The sequence below is a fragment of the Lagopus leucura genome, unplaced genomic scaffold (assembly GCF_019238085.1).
Source record: "Lagopus leucura isolate 7727_CA_CO unplaced genomic scaffold, USGS_WTPT01 Super-Scaffold_100076, whole genome shotgun sequence".
In the NCBI taxonomy this organism is placed as follows: Eukaryota; Metazoa; Chordata; class Aves; order Galliformes; family Phasianidae; genus Lagopus; species Lagopus leucura.
The window spans coordinates 590,486-607,231 of NW_024962316.1; the positions used below are offsets into that span (position 1 = coordinate 590,486).

Genomic DNA, 16,746 nt, shown 5'->3' on the forward strand with positions numbered 1-16,746 from the left:
TCAAGAGGCCAACAGAGGCTGTATCTGAAGCATCTCCCTGACCCTGTGCGCAGTTCCAGAAGTTTGCACCATTTTCATGAAGAAATAACAACTGAGGCACAACTCCATGTTTTCTGGGCAAAATACAGAGATATAGGCAAGGGAAACTATGGCATACCTTGGCCATGATCTGATAATCCAGAACAACCTGCATTAGCTCCATATACAGATGAGACCATGTTTGTATGCCACATAAGCCCTACTGAACTTTGAAAGTTGTTACCTTAGGAAGTTGTTACTTTAGGAAATCAAGCAACTTTTAATGCTCTGCAAAAACATCAGTTAGTGGATTCTACTTGATTTTAGAGCATTGAGAACAAGTAAAGCTTTCTGTCAGACCTCTATTGCACCTGACCTCACAAAAGACAAGCAAGCCTCACAAGTCATTTTCAAAAGCAAGAAGTTTTACAAAAGCAAGTATGAACTGGGAACAGAAATGCAACCTACAGATTTGGCTGCTAATAACTGGCATTTATTCATCCTTCAGCAAGATCTTTATCACATACTTTTTTTTTTTTTTAATTAAACAGACCAATGAGGAAAGTAAGAAACAACGGAAGTTTCTTTCTTGTTGTTTTCTGAGCAGTGTTCCCATTTCTAACACACATTCGTGTGCTTCTATCTCCTGCTCAAATCGCAGTATATTACTATGAAATTTCTCATGCTTTAAGTAACCGCTGAAGATTGCTTTGGTGTGGAAGGAAGGGAGGAGTATAACTGCATAAGCACATGAGGTTCGTTTGCTTTAAAAAAAAAACCTGCTTTGTTTCCTCCTTGTCTATTTTATCATAACAACATTTGCTTTGGGTAGAGCAGTGGAACCTTACAAATCTTGTGTCTCACAACAAGAGGGAAAATTACACATTTAAACAAGATTTTTGAAAAGACTGATTAAAGGCTGAGTGCACACATCTACAATCAAAGCAAATTATTAAAGCTGTGTGTCCAAAATTCTTCAGTATACACAAAAGAGGGAATAAGCAGACAGACAAATACAACACTAAAAAACCATGCATGTAAGTCAGCCCTGTGAAATGGATTGCCCATTTCTGCAAAGTGTATTTGCTAGGAGCATTCATGTTTTGAAGAAGTAACATAAAGAAACCACATTAAAGAAATAACATAGGTGTACTTAGTACTTGTTTGACTCTTTCATGAAAAAAAGATTACCTTCAGCTTTAATACTTCTTCTGTTCATAATCTAATGCTGTAGCAATGGTATGCTTATATCTGTTCTATTGAACAGTATTTTGCAAACCTTGGATTAATCTATGGGCATCCCTGTGATAGAAAGCGCTTTTCATGTTATCCAAGAATCTAATTCTAGCACAACTGGTTTGCAAAACCTGTCAGATCAACAGTATTTGTTGTAAACAGGATGGGTGCTGGTGCACGCTTTTCTCCAAAACACAGCAGTTGAAAGGCAGACAATCCTCAGTAGAATTACTAGCAGACAAGTAGAAAGATAAACACCTTTCAAATTCTGAACATTGACCCACGTTTACTGCAGAATTATGGGTCTGCTCATATACAGAATCCAGACCTCTTTTTTTTTTCAGGTAAGCCGACTAAACGTTCACTGCTAATATTAACTGAACTATTCTGCTGCTGTTAAAAGTAGACCTGAAACTAACAGCTCTAAAGTGGCTTCAGTTCTTGAAACAGTTTCACTGGTATCTGAATGTTTTTGAAAATCAGCTTTTTAAAAAGATCAGCTCTAGGGAGGGAGATTGAATTTCCAACCAGTTTCACTCTGGTCTATTGACAATTCCTGCCAATCTGCTGATAATCTCATACCTTCTTCCACAGCTGAAATGTAAAATATTAAGACAGAAAACTGACAACTTGTCCTTATTTCCAAGAACATACAGTAATATACTGGGGGAACTGGTTATTAAAAATAAAACCTCCTTACCACTGGGTGGCTTGGGTCGTGGAGGGACATTTTTCTTCGGTGGTAATGCTGGTGTGTCTGATTTGCTTTTGAAAGGGTCATCTGAGAATCCCATTCCTCCAAACGAGGAGGTGAAGGGGTCTGAAGCTACTGACTGCAACAGAAAAAAAGAAAAAGAATGTAAGCACATTGCAGAACACCTGTTGTTTTGCAAAGGTTCTAAGTTACCTCACTGAAAAGTGTCAACTTCAATTCTGTAAATGTGTCCTCAATTCTTGTTAATGTCAGCAGCACAAGATGCTCATATCTACTGCCAGAGGTGCCAGGACTTTGTCTAAGAGCACAAGTAATAAAGGACAGCTGTGCTCTTAATCACTTAAGTGCTTCTCAAACTTTTACCCCTAGCAAAAAGCTGAGAAGAATAAAAGGAAGCAGAACTCCCTTTTATTATTTAGTGATGGACATTCACACTACAGCAGAGCCTTCACTCCATGATAAATCAGAACCACGAAACAAAGTAGTAACTGTGAAACTATGACAGACTGTAGAATGGGCAGCTTTTCTTCCGAGCTTTACTTAAGTTACACCTATTTGTATTTTTTGTAAAGTCTTGGAAAATTCTAAAAATGCACTGTTTTAACATACGTCATATATTCAGCTGTTTTTTGTGAAAGACTCTCTTAATGATGACAAATGGCACAACAAACTGCACCACGCAGGAAAATCTATCCTGAAATAAGAATGCTTTGTAGGCGAAGCTAAAAGCTAACAGCCACCAAAACCTCCAACCCAAACCAAACACTTCGGTATTTGTAAGGACTGCTGCCATCTACTGGAGAGCAACCTCACAAAAACAGAAACATCAGAAAAAATTAACTGCAAATTCCAAAGTCAGACTCACAAAACCAATAGCAGACTGCGACTCCCATTCAGATTAGGAGGTATGGAGATACAACTACTTGGAATGCATCATATACACTCAGTTTATAACAATAAACCAAAAAACAGCAATCCTGTTAAATGTGAACGTCAGCACACGTTTTCCACCCTTCTCATGGTTCCCCATACTTATGGAGAAGTTTAAGAACAAGTCAGAATGCCATGAGAAATGCAGTCGGTACCAAAGCAAACGTAACAATATATTGCTGCACCTGCCTTCCATTATCTGGATCAACTACCTTTGATTGCAAGTGAAAAATAGATGTTACTTCTTTTGTTCCACTGGTACTTGAGAATGTGTGTAGAAACCAATTTCCCCCTCTTGAACCTACGGTCTTGATTAGAACTTTTACATATTGAGATGGATTGAAGGTATTTTGCTAAGGAATTGTTGAGACTGATCAAAAAACAGCAGAAATGGACTGTCAGCTCGAACACTGCAATTATATCACACCCTTCAAAAACGTTTAAGGAATTTTTAAGAGCACACGTTTGCTTTCCTCGTGATTTTTACCTTTGACATCTGACTGAAGTCTGCAAATCCTTCGCCACTACTGAAAGCGCCACTTCCAAATGGATCCAATGTTCCAAATGGATCTGTAACAGGTATGAAAGAAGTCATTACAATTATGCATAAGAATTTTTAAGAGCTTGTTGTGAAAAAGTAGGAAATAAACAACACTTGCATTTTTCCATCCATGCGATGTTATGAGAAGATTGCAAAGAGCAATATGCTTTCTATCAGTGTGTTAGGAAAAAAAAAGAGCAAACTGTTTTTCTTCTTACCTGGACCTTTTGAAGAGACACTGGAAGAGGTAAAAGGATCACTGCTTTCAAAAGGGTCAGGCTAAATAAGAACAGATATGTAATTACTGTTGTGCTGTACTGCACACTTCTCTTTTATGCACATCAATATTTACTGCTTTAGGACAAACTGTTTCCAGTTTCAGATCACTCTGTTTAGTGGACATACAATGGGATAAAATCAGATGAACAGATGAAATACGTAGTATTTGGCTACTGACAACACTGAATGAAACCAAAACACAGTGAAAAGCACATCACACAAACACAATCAGTATTAGTTCCTAGGGCAAAATAAGAAATTACACTCAGAAGCATTCAGAAAAGCAAACTACTGTGATTAAATCAAGTACAAAGTACAAATCACTGACCTTTGAGGGTAAAATGGAGGGCTTTGTGAATGGATCTGATGTGAACGGGTCACTCTTCACCTGCTTCTTGAAGAAATCCTCAGGGGCAGAACTACGAAATGGATCACTTTCCTTAAATGGGTCACCTCCAAAAGGATCTAGAAGGAGTATTAAAAGGTAAATAGAATGTAGCACTTAGAAGAAGTAGTGTCAATAATGAACCATTTTTCATTTGACCTCATACTCACTGATTTTTTTTTCTTACTAGAAAACAAATGAAACCACCACCAACAAAAACAAACAAAAAAACACCATGGCAAACCAACAAACTTCCAGATACTTTCTGTTCTGGGTATTAAGTTGCAACAAGTACACATTTTCGGTGAATATCTGACAAGGTTACAGACTCCACTCAGTGAAAAGTTAACAGTGTATGCAATGCATTGATCTTGTTTGCACTGACTGCCAAGTTTTTAAGCTCCCACATGCAAACCAAAAGCCAGCTCCATCTTTGTGTTTGGCTACAAATTGTCTAACTCATCTGTCCTGTCATGGTAAGGGCTATTACCTGCTGGAGCAGGTGGCTGCTCTGCAAAAGGATCATGCTGGAATGGGTCACCTATGCAGGACAGAAAAATCACTTGTTTTATCCACTATTTAGCAAGATGATAAAAGTTTGAAAATATCATTTACTCAACAGTTGGTCTTCAAGGTCTCAGGTAAGCCATTGGTCACTTACTGCCTTTGAAAGGGTCTGCTCCCTTAAATGGATCAGATTTGAAAGGATCCTCTGACTGGAATGGGTCTGCATGCAATTCTTGCGTGTTATTGGTGAACATCAAGGCTTTACTCTTGAATGGGTCATCCTAAGAATTCAGAAAACAAAATACTGACTTAAAGGAAACACAAGAAATGATTTAATTAGTGCTGGAACTGTCTTAGCAGAAGAGAAATACTAATACATTCTGGAAAGTAAACTTACTTTTTTTTAAACTGAACTGTGTAATATATATATTATATATATTTGGAAATAAGAAATGCATTATTAAGGACAAGTTTATAGCAAGAGAAGTTGCTTAATGATTTCAAGATTAGGTGTAAATAACAGATCTTCATTATTCAAAACACTCTAAATAACATTACAAATCTTTTCTTACCATTGCTCCATAATTGCTTCTTTCTGTCTGCCCAAGGCCTTCACTTATGTCTGCTAAATTTGTCAGGCTACCACCATTAACCCCATTGAGAGCTTCATTATATTCTTCTATACTCTTACTGACTTCTTGATGGCTCTCCTGAAGTTGAGAAAGTTTACTTCTTGCCTAAGTAGTGAAAAATTATTTAGTATGTTGATCTTTCAATACCGCAGTCATCCTCACAAAACTGAAGGGTGCAGCTACTATGGAACTGGTTACTTCAGAGATTCAGTAAGAAGACAATCCTTTCACCCATGGTTAAACATGGTTGCAAGACAGTTGCTTCCCCCTCCCTACCCACAACTCCCTCAGGAGTTGAACTTCTTCCGACTCAGACTGGGAATTGACCTACTGAGCAACAATCAGAAAGGCTTATTTCATGCACCACTATTTCTTCTCTTCTGTAAAGTCATCCTTCTAGTTGATGTTCAACTTCTAGCACTTTAAAGAAGGAAAAGAATGACGTCATGCAAACAACAGTGAATACCTGGTTTATTTCTTCCTGTGTTGATTTTAAAGACTTGATTATTGTTTCAAGCTGCACTTTCCCAGCCTGGATACTCTGCTCTAACTGTGTCTCTTCCTGCTGGAGGCGATTCAGCTCTGCTTTTGCTCTATTAAGATCATCTTCCTGTGATTTTAAATCTGATTCCTGAGATTGAATCTGCATTTTCAGCGATGAAATCTGAAACAAAACATTATAAAAATCAAAGAGAAATTTGAAGTAAACGTACCTCAATACATTATGAATTCATAAAAAGTATGAAGCTGTAAAGCAACTTACCCAGTGTTACAGAAGATAAAAATCATAAGCTGAAGAACTGCATGCTTTTTACATTACACAGAATTTTCAGTATAAGCATGCAGAATATTCTATAAAACCAAGAACTACTAGTATCTAAAATGACATAAATACCACACTAATTGTAAAAGTAATTAAAGATTGTTTCTTAAGTGGTTATCCTGTAGCTTTCAGAACTTGGTGCCTTTTCCACTGAAATATTTATCAAGTGCTACAAAGCTGATTTTTTAACTGGTAGATTTAAATTTATACAGCTGCATAAAGCTCTCCTGAAATACTTTCTTGCATGGCATTATACACCAAGTTCCTGATAACAGTATCTCCCTGAAAACCTACCTTTAAATTAAAATACTGATCTGAGTTTCACAGTGATAAAAATACACACTACTGCCCATGGACTGCCTGATGGGTCAGGAATAATGCTTCTAACTGTTCCAGTGGGCTGATGGGCTGAATATTTCATGTAGTCAAAGAACAATTTTCATAGGGACGGACTTCTGTAGATCATCTGATGGAGTGCCACATTTATAACTGTTATGAAAGTTGTGTAAGTTAACAAAATCCTTTTCGGATCTCTGTATTTGTGTGGAAATTGCTATTTATGGTTGAAAAATTACAGACAGCAAAAGCTTGTTTATGAAATGAATGCAACTTCCTTCAACAAAAGACACAATATACTTGAGGACCTCTAGCATAAACATACACTCACCACCTGTGTTTCCTCCTGGCATTTCTGCCTTACATCATTCAGCATATCCTTCAGTTTGGCTTTCTGTTGGTCCATTTCATCCAGGCGGTCCTGGGCATCTTGTTTCTGAGCCTCAAGCTCTTGCAAGTTACTTGTCTCCCTGTCTAAATCATTTTGCAGCTCCTGAGGAAAATCACACAGTTTGTAACTTACATTTAGCTCATGCCTTATGAGAACGATCAATCACAGAGAAAAAGGCTGGCACACTAAGCAGGATTTTCTATGTCATACAGACTATTTCCTGTGTACACACACTTTCTTTCAGCAGGAATTTGCAGATATTGTACAAATCAGTGCCCAGAAGAAAGAAAGGATCTGTGATGCAGAACACATGTAATTGAGTTACCTTTACTATGAAAAACAAACTAGTTGTGCAACGTCAGTCAAACACTAATTAAGACATTTCAAACCATTCATGCATCATTATCAATTTATATTAACCAGCATCAGAACAAAACATTTCTGATGGAGAAAAGGAAACTAAAGACCTTTCTGTAAGTTAGAGAAACTCCCATGCAAGAAGGAGACTTGTCCAGAAACCACATATGGAAAGGCAGAAGAAAGAAGGCTTCTCACTATATTATTTTAGATTACAAAAATCAGTGATTATAAATATAGGAGTTTTTACCTGAACTTCATTCGTTTTCTGTCTAATTGAGTCTTCCTTTTCCCTAATGTCTTGCTCCAGAGAATATTTTTCCCTGTAAGATAAACAAGCAAATGTTTTCATGATTAGTTAAATAATACAACACACGTGCAAGAACCAAGTAAATATTATTCTGGAAACAGCAAACAAACAAAAATCTTTGAGGAAGTAATGGTACATTTCAATTATTCTCCAAAAAAATATGACCTATTTTCGACCTTCTGCAGTCACCTGGAAGACTCCAGGCTGACTTTACAAAACTGGCTAACTGGATGGAACAACTGGGAGAGTCATTACCAACCTCAGTGACAAGCAGTAACAAACAGATTAAAAGAAAATAATTGTAAATGACATCAGCACTATAAACTCAATTGGTTTTCTTACTTCTAGATTTACAGTCAATGGCCCACAAGTATTACCTCTGCAGCTGTGCAATTTCTTGACTAATATCATCTAGCTCCTTCACCCCTGTAAATTCTCCTGATCCAACAGAACTTGAACTATCCTGTTAGGAACAAAACAGCCTATTAGAACACAGCTGTGACAGATCTTCCTTTACAAAGGCTGAAGACAAAGGTGGGACACAATTCTCTTGCACAATTCCATCATGCAAACAGCAAGAATCAAAGACCACAAGTGCAAAGAGAGAGAAGGTATAGAAAGAAACTCTGAGTTCTAAGCAGGGTGCACAAACAATTCTGCAATGTTACTGTTACTCACACGACGCATTTCTGTTAGTGCTGAGATTTCAGTTCCTACAGGAGTCAAGTAACCTGACAGAGTCTATAGAAAAAGGATACAGGAAAAAACTTAAAAGGACTAGAGCAATGGCAACAACAGAAATATATTTACAGACTCAAAAGCTGGCTAGGAAAAGTAGAAAAGTAATGGAAAATGCTACTTAATTTACAGAAAAGGTGAACACACAGACATGCCAAAAGTGTTCCTTAATAGAAGTTTCAGAAACACAGAGCCATGCTATTAAGAAAAGGAACAAATAACATTCAGTATAAGATCCAATGCTTTCATGATCAATAATATGTTATTTACAGTGATGGACACTGGATTACAGACTGCTATGCTACAAAGATAAGCCAACCACCAATTCCCAGAAGCTCATTACCCTCCAGATTCCCATTAGGAGAATTTCACATTTTCATGGGAGGAATTTGGTCCTGGCCACAGCCAGAGCCAGACTACTGAAAGTCTTCCAGCACTTCCTAAGGAAGGTTTTTTTTTTAAAAAAACCAACTACTTTGTGACAAAGGAGTATTTTTCCAGTTCAGCTTTTCTCAGTTATTAATGAAATGTTACTGCCTTGCTTTGACATTTTTGTCAGTTTTGAAATGCAAAAGGAAACATCACTAAAATGAGGAAAAAAAGCCATTCTTTACCATCACACTGCAAAACATAAACATTACGAAATTAATACTCATGGACCATTTCAATCAAGGCACACAAGCTCTGTGTATCCACAAATAAGCCACTACTTACCTGTATGGGCGTATTCCTCTCTGTGGGAGGGATCATATCTGGGGACAACACTTGTGGAGGATCGATCCCTTTACTGACCTTCTGTTGAATGAGATACATTGCTAGTGCAAACTGATCTTTGCTTAGCTTTCCTATCTGTCTTGTATCTGCCAAAGCCCTGGTAAAAAACAGATCATACTTATAAACAAGGAAACTACTCTTCTTTACCAAAAAGTCTGAAATAAAAAAAGCATACGTAATTTTCTTTTGATTTAGCCCCATCACAGCTTGTTTACTGCAGTGAAAAAGCTCCATAGAGCAATTTCTATCAGGCATATTGGACTGAATAGAAAAGCATCATGCTGACAAAATCTTCAGAACACTAGAACTGCAAAAAACAATCACAGCTCAGTCTGATCTACACCCCTCTCCCAGGACAGCCCAGTGAGAATCTATTTCTCTCTTGATTTTCCATACAGCCCACATCATAATCCTGCAACAGGACAAGCAAATGAGGCTGATGGCTTTTTTTTTTTTTTTTGAATTGTTTTAGTGTTAAGATTACGATTCTGAATGGATCAACAGCCTTCCCAGACCAGTGAGATGCAAAAATACAGCTACTAGAGAATTCTTACCATATATGTGCTAGGAGATTCTGAGACAGACCTGAATGCATAAAAATGTCCTTTACTTCTTGGCCACTCACAAAACCATCCATATCTGTGTCTGTTTTTACGAAAATGTCATCGTATCGCACTTTCTCAGACATTGGCACGACCCAATTCACAGATGGCTGTAAACAAAAAAGTTCTAGACTTCAGTAAAAAGGCTGAAGGAGTCAAAAGACAGCGAGAGCAGAGCGCACAGCGTTCTTCAGCATGCAAGTGCTGAATGTATCTTGCACAAACTAATCTGATGGCAAACAATTACTTCCCTTTTCCCATGAATCTTTCAGCTGAATACTACCTGAATTAATAAATACTAAGAAAGAGTTATTCATCAGCTGAAAAATGCTAATTCTTTGGAAATACAGACCCAGCTACCTTCACACAGGAATTATAGAAGGCAGATTAATTATTTTTATTTTTTTAATTAAAGAAAACCTTTCTATGGAACGTGAAAATTCTCCATTAAGATTTGCTATGTCTCATGTTCACGTAACTAAAATTCACATGCTCTTCTTCCATTCTCTGGCCATTTTCTCCACTCAAAAAACCTTGCATTTTCAGAATGCCTACACAAGGAAGCATTTCCCCTCTCCTTTCCATCCCCCCCTTCACTTTACTGATATGGAAGGAAAAAAAAGAAAAATCACACCTGTGCTTGTTTGATGCTGTGCTTGGGAGACAAACTCTCCGTGCTGTTCAGACTGTTTACACTACCATGAGATGGGGTAGAACGCAGGCTGTCTTTTGGAGGAGGACTTGCAGGGAGAACAGGAACTGCACCAGGAAAGACAGGTGTCTTCTTTCTTTTAGAAGGTGGTATGAGAGAAGGGGGTAACAGTGAAGGAACTGGCTCTTTCTCGAGAGCTCTATAAACCAAATGCATTGCCTGCAAAGGCAAAGAGGTCAGATATAATGTTAACAGTGAAAAAAAAAGAAAAAGCAATGAGATTTTCCAGTATCAGCAGTTTATGTATTAGTAAAACAAAGACAGTAAGATTAGAGAGAGAGAGAAGCCAGAGAAGAACATGATTGTGAATGTTATTATGAAAATGTTGATCTTGATGACACAGGCAAGAGTTCAAAAGGATTGAGAAAGACCATAAGTGCACGTGAATGATTTGGATCATGAAACAGAACGCAGCAGAGCAAAGCTGCAACACTCAGGTAACAGCAGAGCGATTGGCTCTAGCAGATGCACTATGAATTGAAGATATAAAGCAACCTACCACAGCGAATTCATCTTTGTCCAAGTGACCATCTTTATCAATATCACTGAGATCCCAGACCTGCGGCATTTATGATAAAAACAAGTTACATTCTGTGCCTTTGATATCAGCTGTCAAACATTAAGCATGCCTTCTAACAGCTTCTAACACACTTTGGTGAAAACAGCATCATATTAGATCTAGCTGTGATTCTCCTGTGAAACAGACTGGTTTGGAGTTTTCTGGCAATGTCAATCAAATATTTTGTGGAAACATTGGCTCTAATAAATCCAGCACATAAGAGATGTATGTTTTTCATCTTCCTGTGTTGCAATTAAAGATTCATCAAACTACAAACATCCAGGGATGTTTTTGTGATTCCCCAGATGGTGTATGCTGACATATCATCCCAGTTTGCTTTGTAAGAAAGTTAAGACACTTTAGAAAAGTCAATATTTCTCATTTGCATTTCACTTCAAAAGTCTGCTTTCCGTTTCAGACAAAAAACATGGCCAGCCCTCAGAATTTTCTGCAAGAGAATTTAAGCATCTGTCAACTTTATTTCATTATTAATGTCAAGTACAGACAATGACTTCCACAGAAAGGTGCAAAATGTTGAGTGTTCTAACACCTGGCCATGCCTGGACACTGTCCAACCAATTATTCTGAGTGTACAGATTGCCAGACTGAGGCTCCACCATCTGACCTCTGCTCCTGGCTTTTTCACTGTGTGTCCACACAAATGTAGGACACTTGATTTATGTCCCTTGCCCATTTAGCCCCTCTCCTATCCCATGTACAAACTCCTCTGAACACAGGTAAGCTTCCTGCATTTCTGTCACTAAAGTAACACAATCAAATATGAAGAGTTCCAAGATTGCTTCACAATATTCAAGTGCGGAATTAAAACAAAACATACTCAGATTTTGTAGACAATATATTGAGTTCTTCCTGAAGACATTGGAGTATATGATAATGCAGATACAGCTCTTACACACAATGTATAAATTCTCCATCATATCAACACGCAAAGAGAACACTAAGGAACACACTTTAAACTGAAGCTGAAAAACGCTTTAAGGTCTGTTGCTTTTGCAAATACAGAATGGATGCACTGAACTCAGAACTATTTATAAATACATGTGAAAAAAATACTTGGCAATTTCACAGCTACAATGAACTAAGATGCTGTAAAGTGCTCTCCTGTACAAACAGTAGACAGATTTAATGGTATGGCTAACAACTTGCATTTGGAAAAGTGACAAAACAGTGTAATCCAATGTTATAAAAGCTATTAGGGTTTAGGAGAAAGTGATTTGTTGTTTTTTTCCTCATTTGTTTGTGCTTAATACAACCACAGTCAAAATTTCTACCTCTTAAAATGAACAGGGAGATAATGGAACCAATCTACTCAGGGGCCCAAATTACTATTATTATTCTAAACGGATGATTTCAGACACTACTTAACATTCCTACTTTTTAGCATGCACTTGACGTAAAATCCAGCTAAAAACCTATTTATGTTGATAAATTACACTTTAATATTAAACACTGCAGGTAAGAGAAGCTAAATAGAGAATAGCTAAACCTAAACAGCATACTTACCCTTCCTAGGATATCAAGAGGTAGCTTTGAATTCATCAGAACTGGTTTTACTTTGTCTCCTGAAAGTAAACCATTTACTGGCAAAAGGCTTTCAAAAATACCATCAAACTTTGCTTTTTCTTCCACCTAGTTGGTAAGAAATAGCCTGAATAAGTAAAAAAGTGTGCCTGCGTGAGTGTTGAAAATGAGATCTTGCAAGAAATTAAGACTGGACAGTAAAGCATTCATTCTAAATTTCCAAGCTTTCTCGCAAGTGTTGCCCTGATGGTGGAGCTTGGTTTCAAGGCTAAGGATGTGATATCTAAGAGATTTTAGCATGCAGTGTAGAAAATACATTTCTACAGTGTTCTGAAAGGACAACAAATTCTGATTACGACACTCCTGATAAGATTTTAAACCAACTAAGAACTGTTTGTTCCAAAAGATCAGCTTCCCACTTAATGGTACAACATATAAGTGAAAGATCACATTAGAAGCCATTTTGGAAAACGTTTGCAACTGCAAAGCAAGTAAACGCAAATATTCCAATGCTGCTATCACAAGCTACTTTATTCCAATGACATATATTGTGTATTATCACTAAATACTACGTGAACTCAAGCTTGAAATTAATTCTTCAGGATGAATTTGCTGAAATGCTTCACTGTTCTCAGTGGGGTTCCTTATAGAAGCATCAAAGTGCCTACTATTAGGATCCTGGAAGAAATCCAGGCAGAAGATCAAAATTCACTCTGTCTTAAAAACATCACACCCGGGATCGTCACAGGCTTGTTTAATACTTAATTCAACTGTAAGCTCAATATTCTTTACCACACACAAGTCTGCCATCAAGGAAGGACTTTTGAAATGGGAAATATATTTGATATCAAATTCTCTCACTGGGAACACCAGAGACAAGGAAAACATTTAGAGAATGAATGGAATGTGTTGTCTTTCACACTTACCCTAACAGCCCAGTGAGTCTCCGTTGAAGGCGGGGTGATCAGCAAGGGACTGCTGGTGTCATGCTAAAATGAAAGTTTTACTTTTATTCATACACACACACACAGAAAGAGGCAAAGCTGTAGTCATGCCCATTGCTATTCACTGTTGTTGACACAGATCAAAAATCATCTCCCCCCTCCCCATAAACGGAGGTTTTAGCCACATCAGCTTAAAAGCACGGAACGAGCTGACTGCAGTGAAACTTGCACTGACTTTGCAGCCCAGGATGGGGCTGGAACTTCACAGGAAGACAGGACAGTGGCAGATGTGCTGTGAAACACTGATGGCAACCTGAAGTCTGAAAACCATGATGTTTATAAAACAGATTATTTATAAAACTACTTCAGCTGAAGCTTTACTTCTCATGCAACATATGCAAACATTCAGGTATGTATTACTTACAAATTTAGGAGGTGGCACAGTCAAGTTCAGGCTGCTCAGGTTAACCTCATGGCCGTTCTGTGCGCACGCTACGAGGCGCAATGCCACATAGAAGCCCTACAAACAATAGTGCTTTCTATTAAAATAAGCAGCCAGTTTAACTCACCAGCTCCAATAACCCATTCAGGGTTTTACCAGCAGCATACACATAACCCCGAGTAAAGCACGGAAACAACAGATGTGCAGCCCCATGCAGTCACTGCACTGCAGCAATACCTCACTGCTTTCAGAAGAGATTCAGAAAAGACTTTGTAGTGACATGGAACAAGGAGTAAAAATCTTCAAAGCTGGTTTTTAAGGGCTGCCTCATAACTATTTTTAACTTTTTTTCTTAAGAATTAATAACATTCAGAAAACAAACCAACAACGCTCCATAGGTACACAAAACTAGAGCATGTGTTATTCCAAGTCATTCAAATAATGCCAGTACAAGAACGATTTCTAAAATAGATCCTAAAACTAGAGTTTGTATTTATTACTCTCAGTGACTGTGTGTCTACGTATCACACATTGATTACTGAGAAAACAGGAGGAGCAGAAAACAAGAACTACTCCAGCAGCCTCACTGAATAATATACTTGAACATCAGCAGCACCAAAAAACAAAAAAAATCATCTTGTAAATGAAAATTTAGAGGGGAGAAAAAAAAAGCTAAGGGGAATTACTGTGGATATCAGGGTTTTCTGGAATCAAGGCTCCACTGTAGAAGGCAATGTAAGAGGTTAACAGGAACATTTTATTTACCTGTTTATCCAAGTACCCTTTACCTTCTGGATCAGCCAAATCCCATATCTGTGGAGATACAAATTAAAAGCCACTGAAACTTTAAAATAAAATTTAACTCAGCTCAACAATTCATGCTATACGCCTTTTCAAACTGTTAATTGCAACTGCCAAGTTATGAAATACAGTTCTATTTAATTCTCAAGTTAACAACAAAAACGTGACAGCAGAGACAAGTTTTCCTCACAGATCCCTACAAAGCCCAGAAAAGACCCTGAATTCTTGGCAGCCAGTGGTTAACCTGGAGGTCAAAGGATCCGATTCACAGTCCATCTCACCTGCTTTCATTAACCCCTTCTGCTCAGTCTTAGCTGCAGTGAAACAAATGCACAGATAATTACTGCAAACATTGCCTCGTTCCTCCAACTCACCTTTCCAAGGACAATATCAGACAGACCAGACTTCTTAAGAAACAGCGCAGCTTCGCTTGCCCCAACTCTCCCCGTGTATGTTGGATCTACCTGGAAGACAGAGGTTTGCCTTCAACTGAAGGATGCCATGTAAGCAGAGACAAGAAACGAAATGTCTTATTCATGCTTCTGTAACACCTCATATGGCTCCACTCAGTGGAAAGGATTTACAGAAGTTTAGCGTGGGAGAGAGGGGAAGGAAATTGTGCTTCAATCTCCTCAAACTTACCTGTTTGTAATAAGTTTCATACAGTGGAATCCCAGCAGAAAACTGAAAAACAAGAGGGATGATAAGAAAATAATGAACTGCAATCAAAGACTGCCTGCATTTAGTGACCACGAGAAAAATAAAAAGCACATAGTACCCTGTGCAGTATTTTTATCAAAAAATGCATATTTTTAAAGAGTTCAGGAAAAAAGTGAACACCAGGGTTTATTACCAAATGTCATAATTCCCTGGCAATGTTGTTTGAAGATTTCAGCTTGGTGCTACCACTGCATTACACAAAAGCAGCAAACACAAAGGCGTGTTCTTGGCGTACCAAAAGGGCAGACTTCTCTCCCCGAGGTTCCAAAGAAATGAGAACTGCAATTCCTAAAGAGGAGAAGCCCCAAACACAACTCCTACAACAGAGAGACAAGTCCTAGCTGTGCAGCAGTTACACCTCCTCACTGTTCTCCAGCATTGCTACCAACAGCAAAAATACTACAATCCAACCACTGTCTGAAACAAAGTCACCCCTCATGGCAGCCAAAGGCCTTGAAAGGCAAACAACAAAACAACCCATTAGGAAAGTTAATGACTGAGATGCAGAGGTGTTGAAACATCCCAAAGTGCGCTTGGGACGACTGCTCTCCACCTGCAGGACATTACTCAGACACCCAACAAAGGATTCCTTCATTCACTGTCACCTCCCAACCTCCACCTTCCTCCTGATCACCCAAGCTGGCTTCTGGATGTTCTGCCCACACCGAGAAGGGAGAGAGAAATAGCACAAAATAAAATGAAGACTGGTGAAGAGGAGGAAACGTCATGTTACACAGAGAATCTTCCCATGTGTTCAAAGTAAACTGGGCAAATCTTAATTTAAGGAGCTATCCAATATGACTACCCTTGATCATTAGAAGTGGACACTGAGCTCTCTGAATGCCAATTATTCTACTGGGCTAGCACAATTTTCAGAACTTTCTTAAACATCTTAAATGTTCTCCATTTAAACCCATCAGCAAAGGAAGCTACTGCATTCTGCACACCACCAGATGCCCTTACTCTTCCAGAAGCAGGACAAGAGTTTCAGAAGAAAGCCGTGGCCATAACTCATAAGCCTGACTCATCCTTCTGCTAGCTAAACGAACAGCATGGATAAGCCCTGTGTTCCTGTCCAGAGTAGGAAACGCATCACTCAAAGATGAGGAAATAGGAAACAGTCTGTCCGACTCTGAATAAAACATGGTATGCTTTAGCTAGCTGCACCCAGCCCGACACCTCCCACTTCTTGAGAGCCCAGAGCAGCCACAGCCAGCTACAAGCTCCTCCAACCGATTTGGCAAACATCCTAGAGCACTGGATTCATCCCAGATAGAGCAAACCACTCCGGCAGCAGCATGGAATGATCTCACCCGATCACCAGACATTCCTCCCATCTTCATTTGATACTGCCAGCCTTGACATACAGCTGACTTACCTGACAGAGGAGGCAGGAATCCAGGGTGATGCGCTTAATGCGGAGAGGTTTCACACACAGCAGTGCAAATGCAC

General features: G+C 38.5%; 1 protein-coding gene across 5 annotated transcripts in view; it reads right to left on the minus strand.

Moving 5' to 3' along the window:
* Positions 1 to 16,746, minus strand: part of EPS15L1 (epidermal growth factor receptor pathway substrate 15 like 1) — a 32,269-nt gene that overhangs the window by 13,052 nt on the left and 2,471 nt on the right. For 2 of the 5 annotated variants that reach the window (XM_042887242.1, XM_042887245.1), the window contains exons 2-23: positions 15,217 to 15,258; positions 14,949 to 15,038; positions 14,539 to 14,586; positions 13,756 to 13,851; positions 13,314 to 13,376; positions 12,370 to 12,495; positions 10,786 to 10,845; positions 10,209 to 10,445; positions 9,527 to 9,684; positions 8,913 to 9,069; positions 8,139 to 8,201; positions 7,838 to 7,923; positions 7,401 to 7,473; positions 6,734 to 6,895; positions 5,710 to 5,907; positions 5,184 to 5,348; positions 4,766 to 4,892; positions 4,595 to 4,645; positions 4,048 to 4,184; positions 3,659 to 3,719; positions 3,387 to 3,469; positions 1,955 to 2,087 (exon numbers count right to left, since the gene is read on the minus strand). In XM_042887242.1, the coding sequence (XP_042743176.1) occupies positions 1,955 to 2,087; positions 3,387 to 3,469; positions 3,659 to 3,719; positions 4,048 to 4,184; positions 4,595 to 4,645; positions 4,766 to 4,892; positions 5,184 to 5,348; positions 5,710 to 5,907; positions 6,734 to 6,895; positions 7,401 to 7,473; positions 7,838 to 7,923; positions 8,139 to 8,201; positions 8,913 to 9,069; positions 9,527 to 9,684; positions 10,209 to 10,445; positions 10,786 to 10,845; positions 12,370 to 12,495; positions 13,314 to 13,376; positions 13,756 to 13,851; positions 14,539 to 14,586; positions 14,949 to 15,038; positions 15,217 to 15,258 (2,416 nt within the window). Of the gene's footprint in view, positions 1 to 1,954; positions 2,088 to 3,386; positions 3,470 to 3,658; positions 3,720 to 4,047; positions 4,185 to 4,594; positions 4,646 to 4,765; positions 4,893 to 5,183; positions 5,349 to 5,709; positions 5,908 to 6,733; positions 6,896 to 7,400; positions 7,474 to 7,837; positions 7,924 to 8,138; positions 8,202 to 8,912; positions 9,070 to 9,526; positions 9,685 to 10,208; positions 10,446 to 10,785; positions 10,846 to 12,369; positions 12,496 to 13,313; positions 13,377 to 13,755; positions 13,852 to 14,538; positions 14,587 to 14,948; positions 15,039 to 15,216; positions 15,259 to 16,746 lie in introns of those variants that run through there. The other 3 variants (XM_042887244.1, XM_042887243.1, XM_042887247.1) reach the window with 3 other exon arrangements.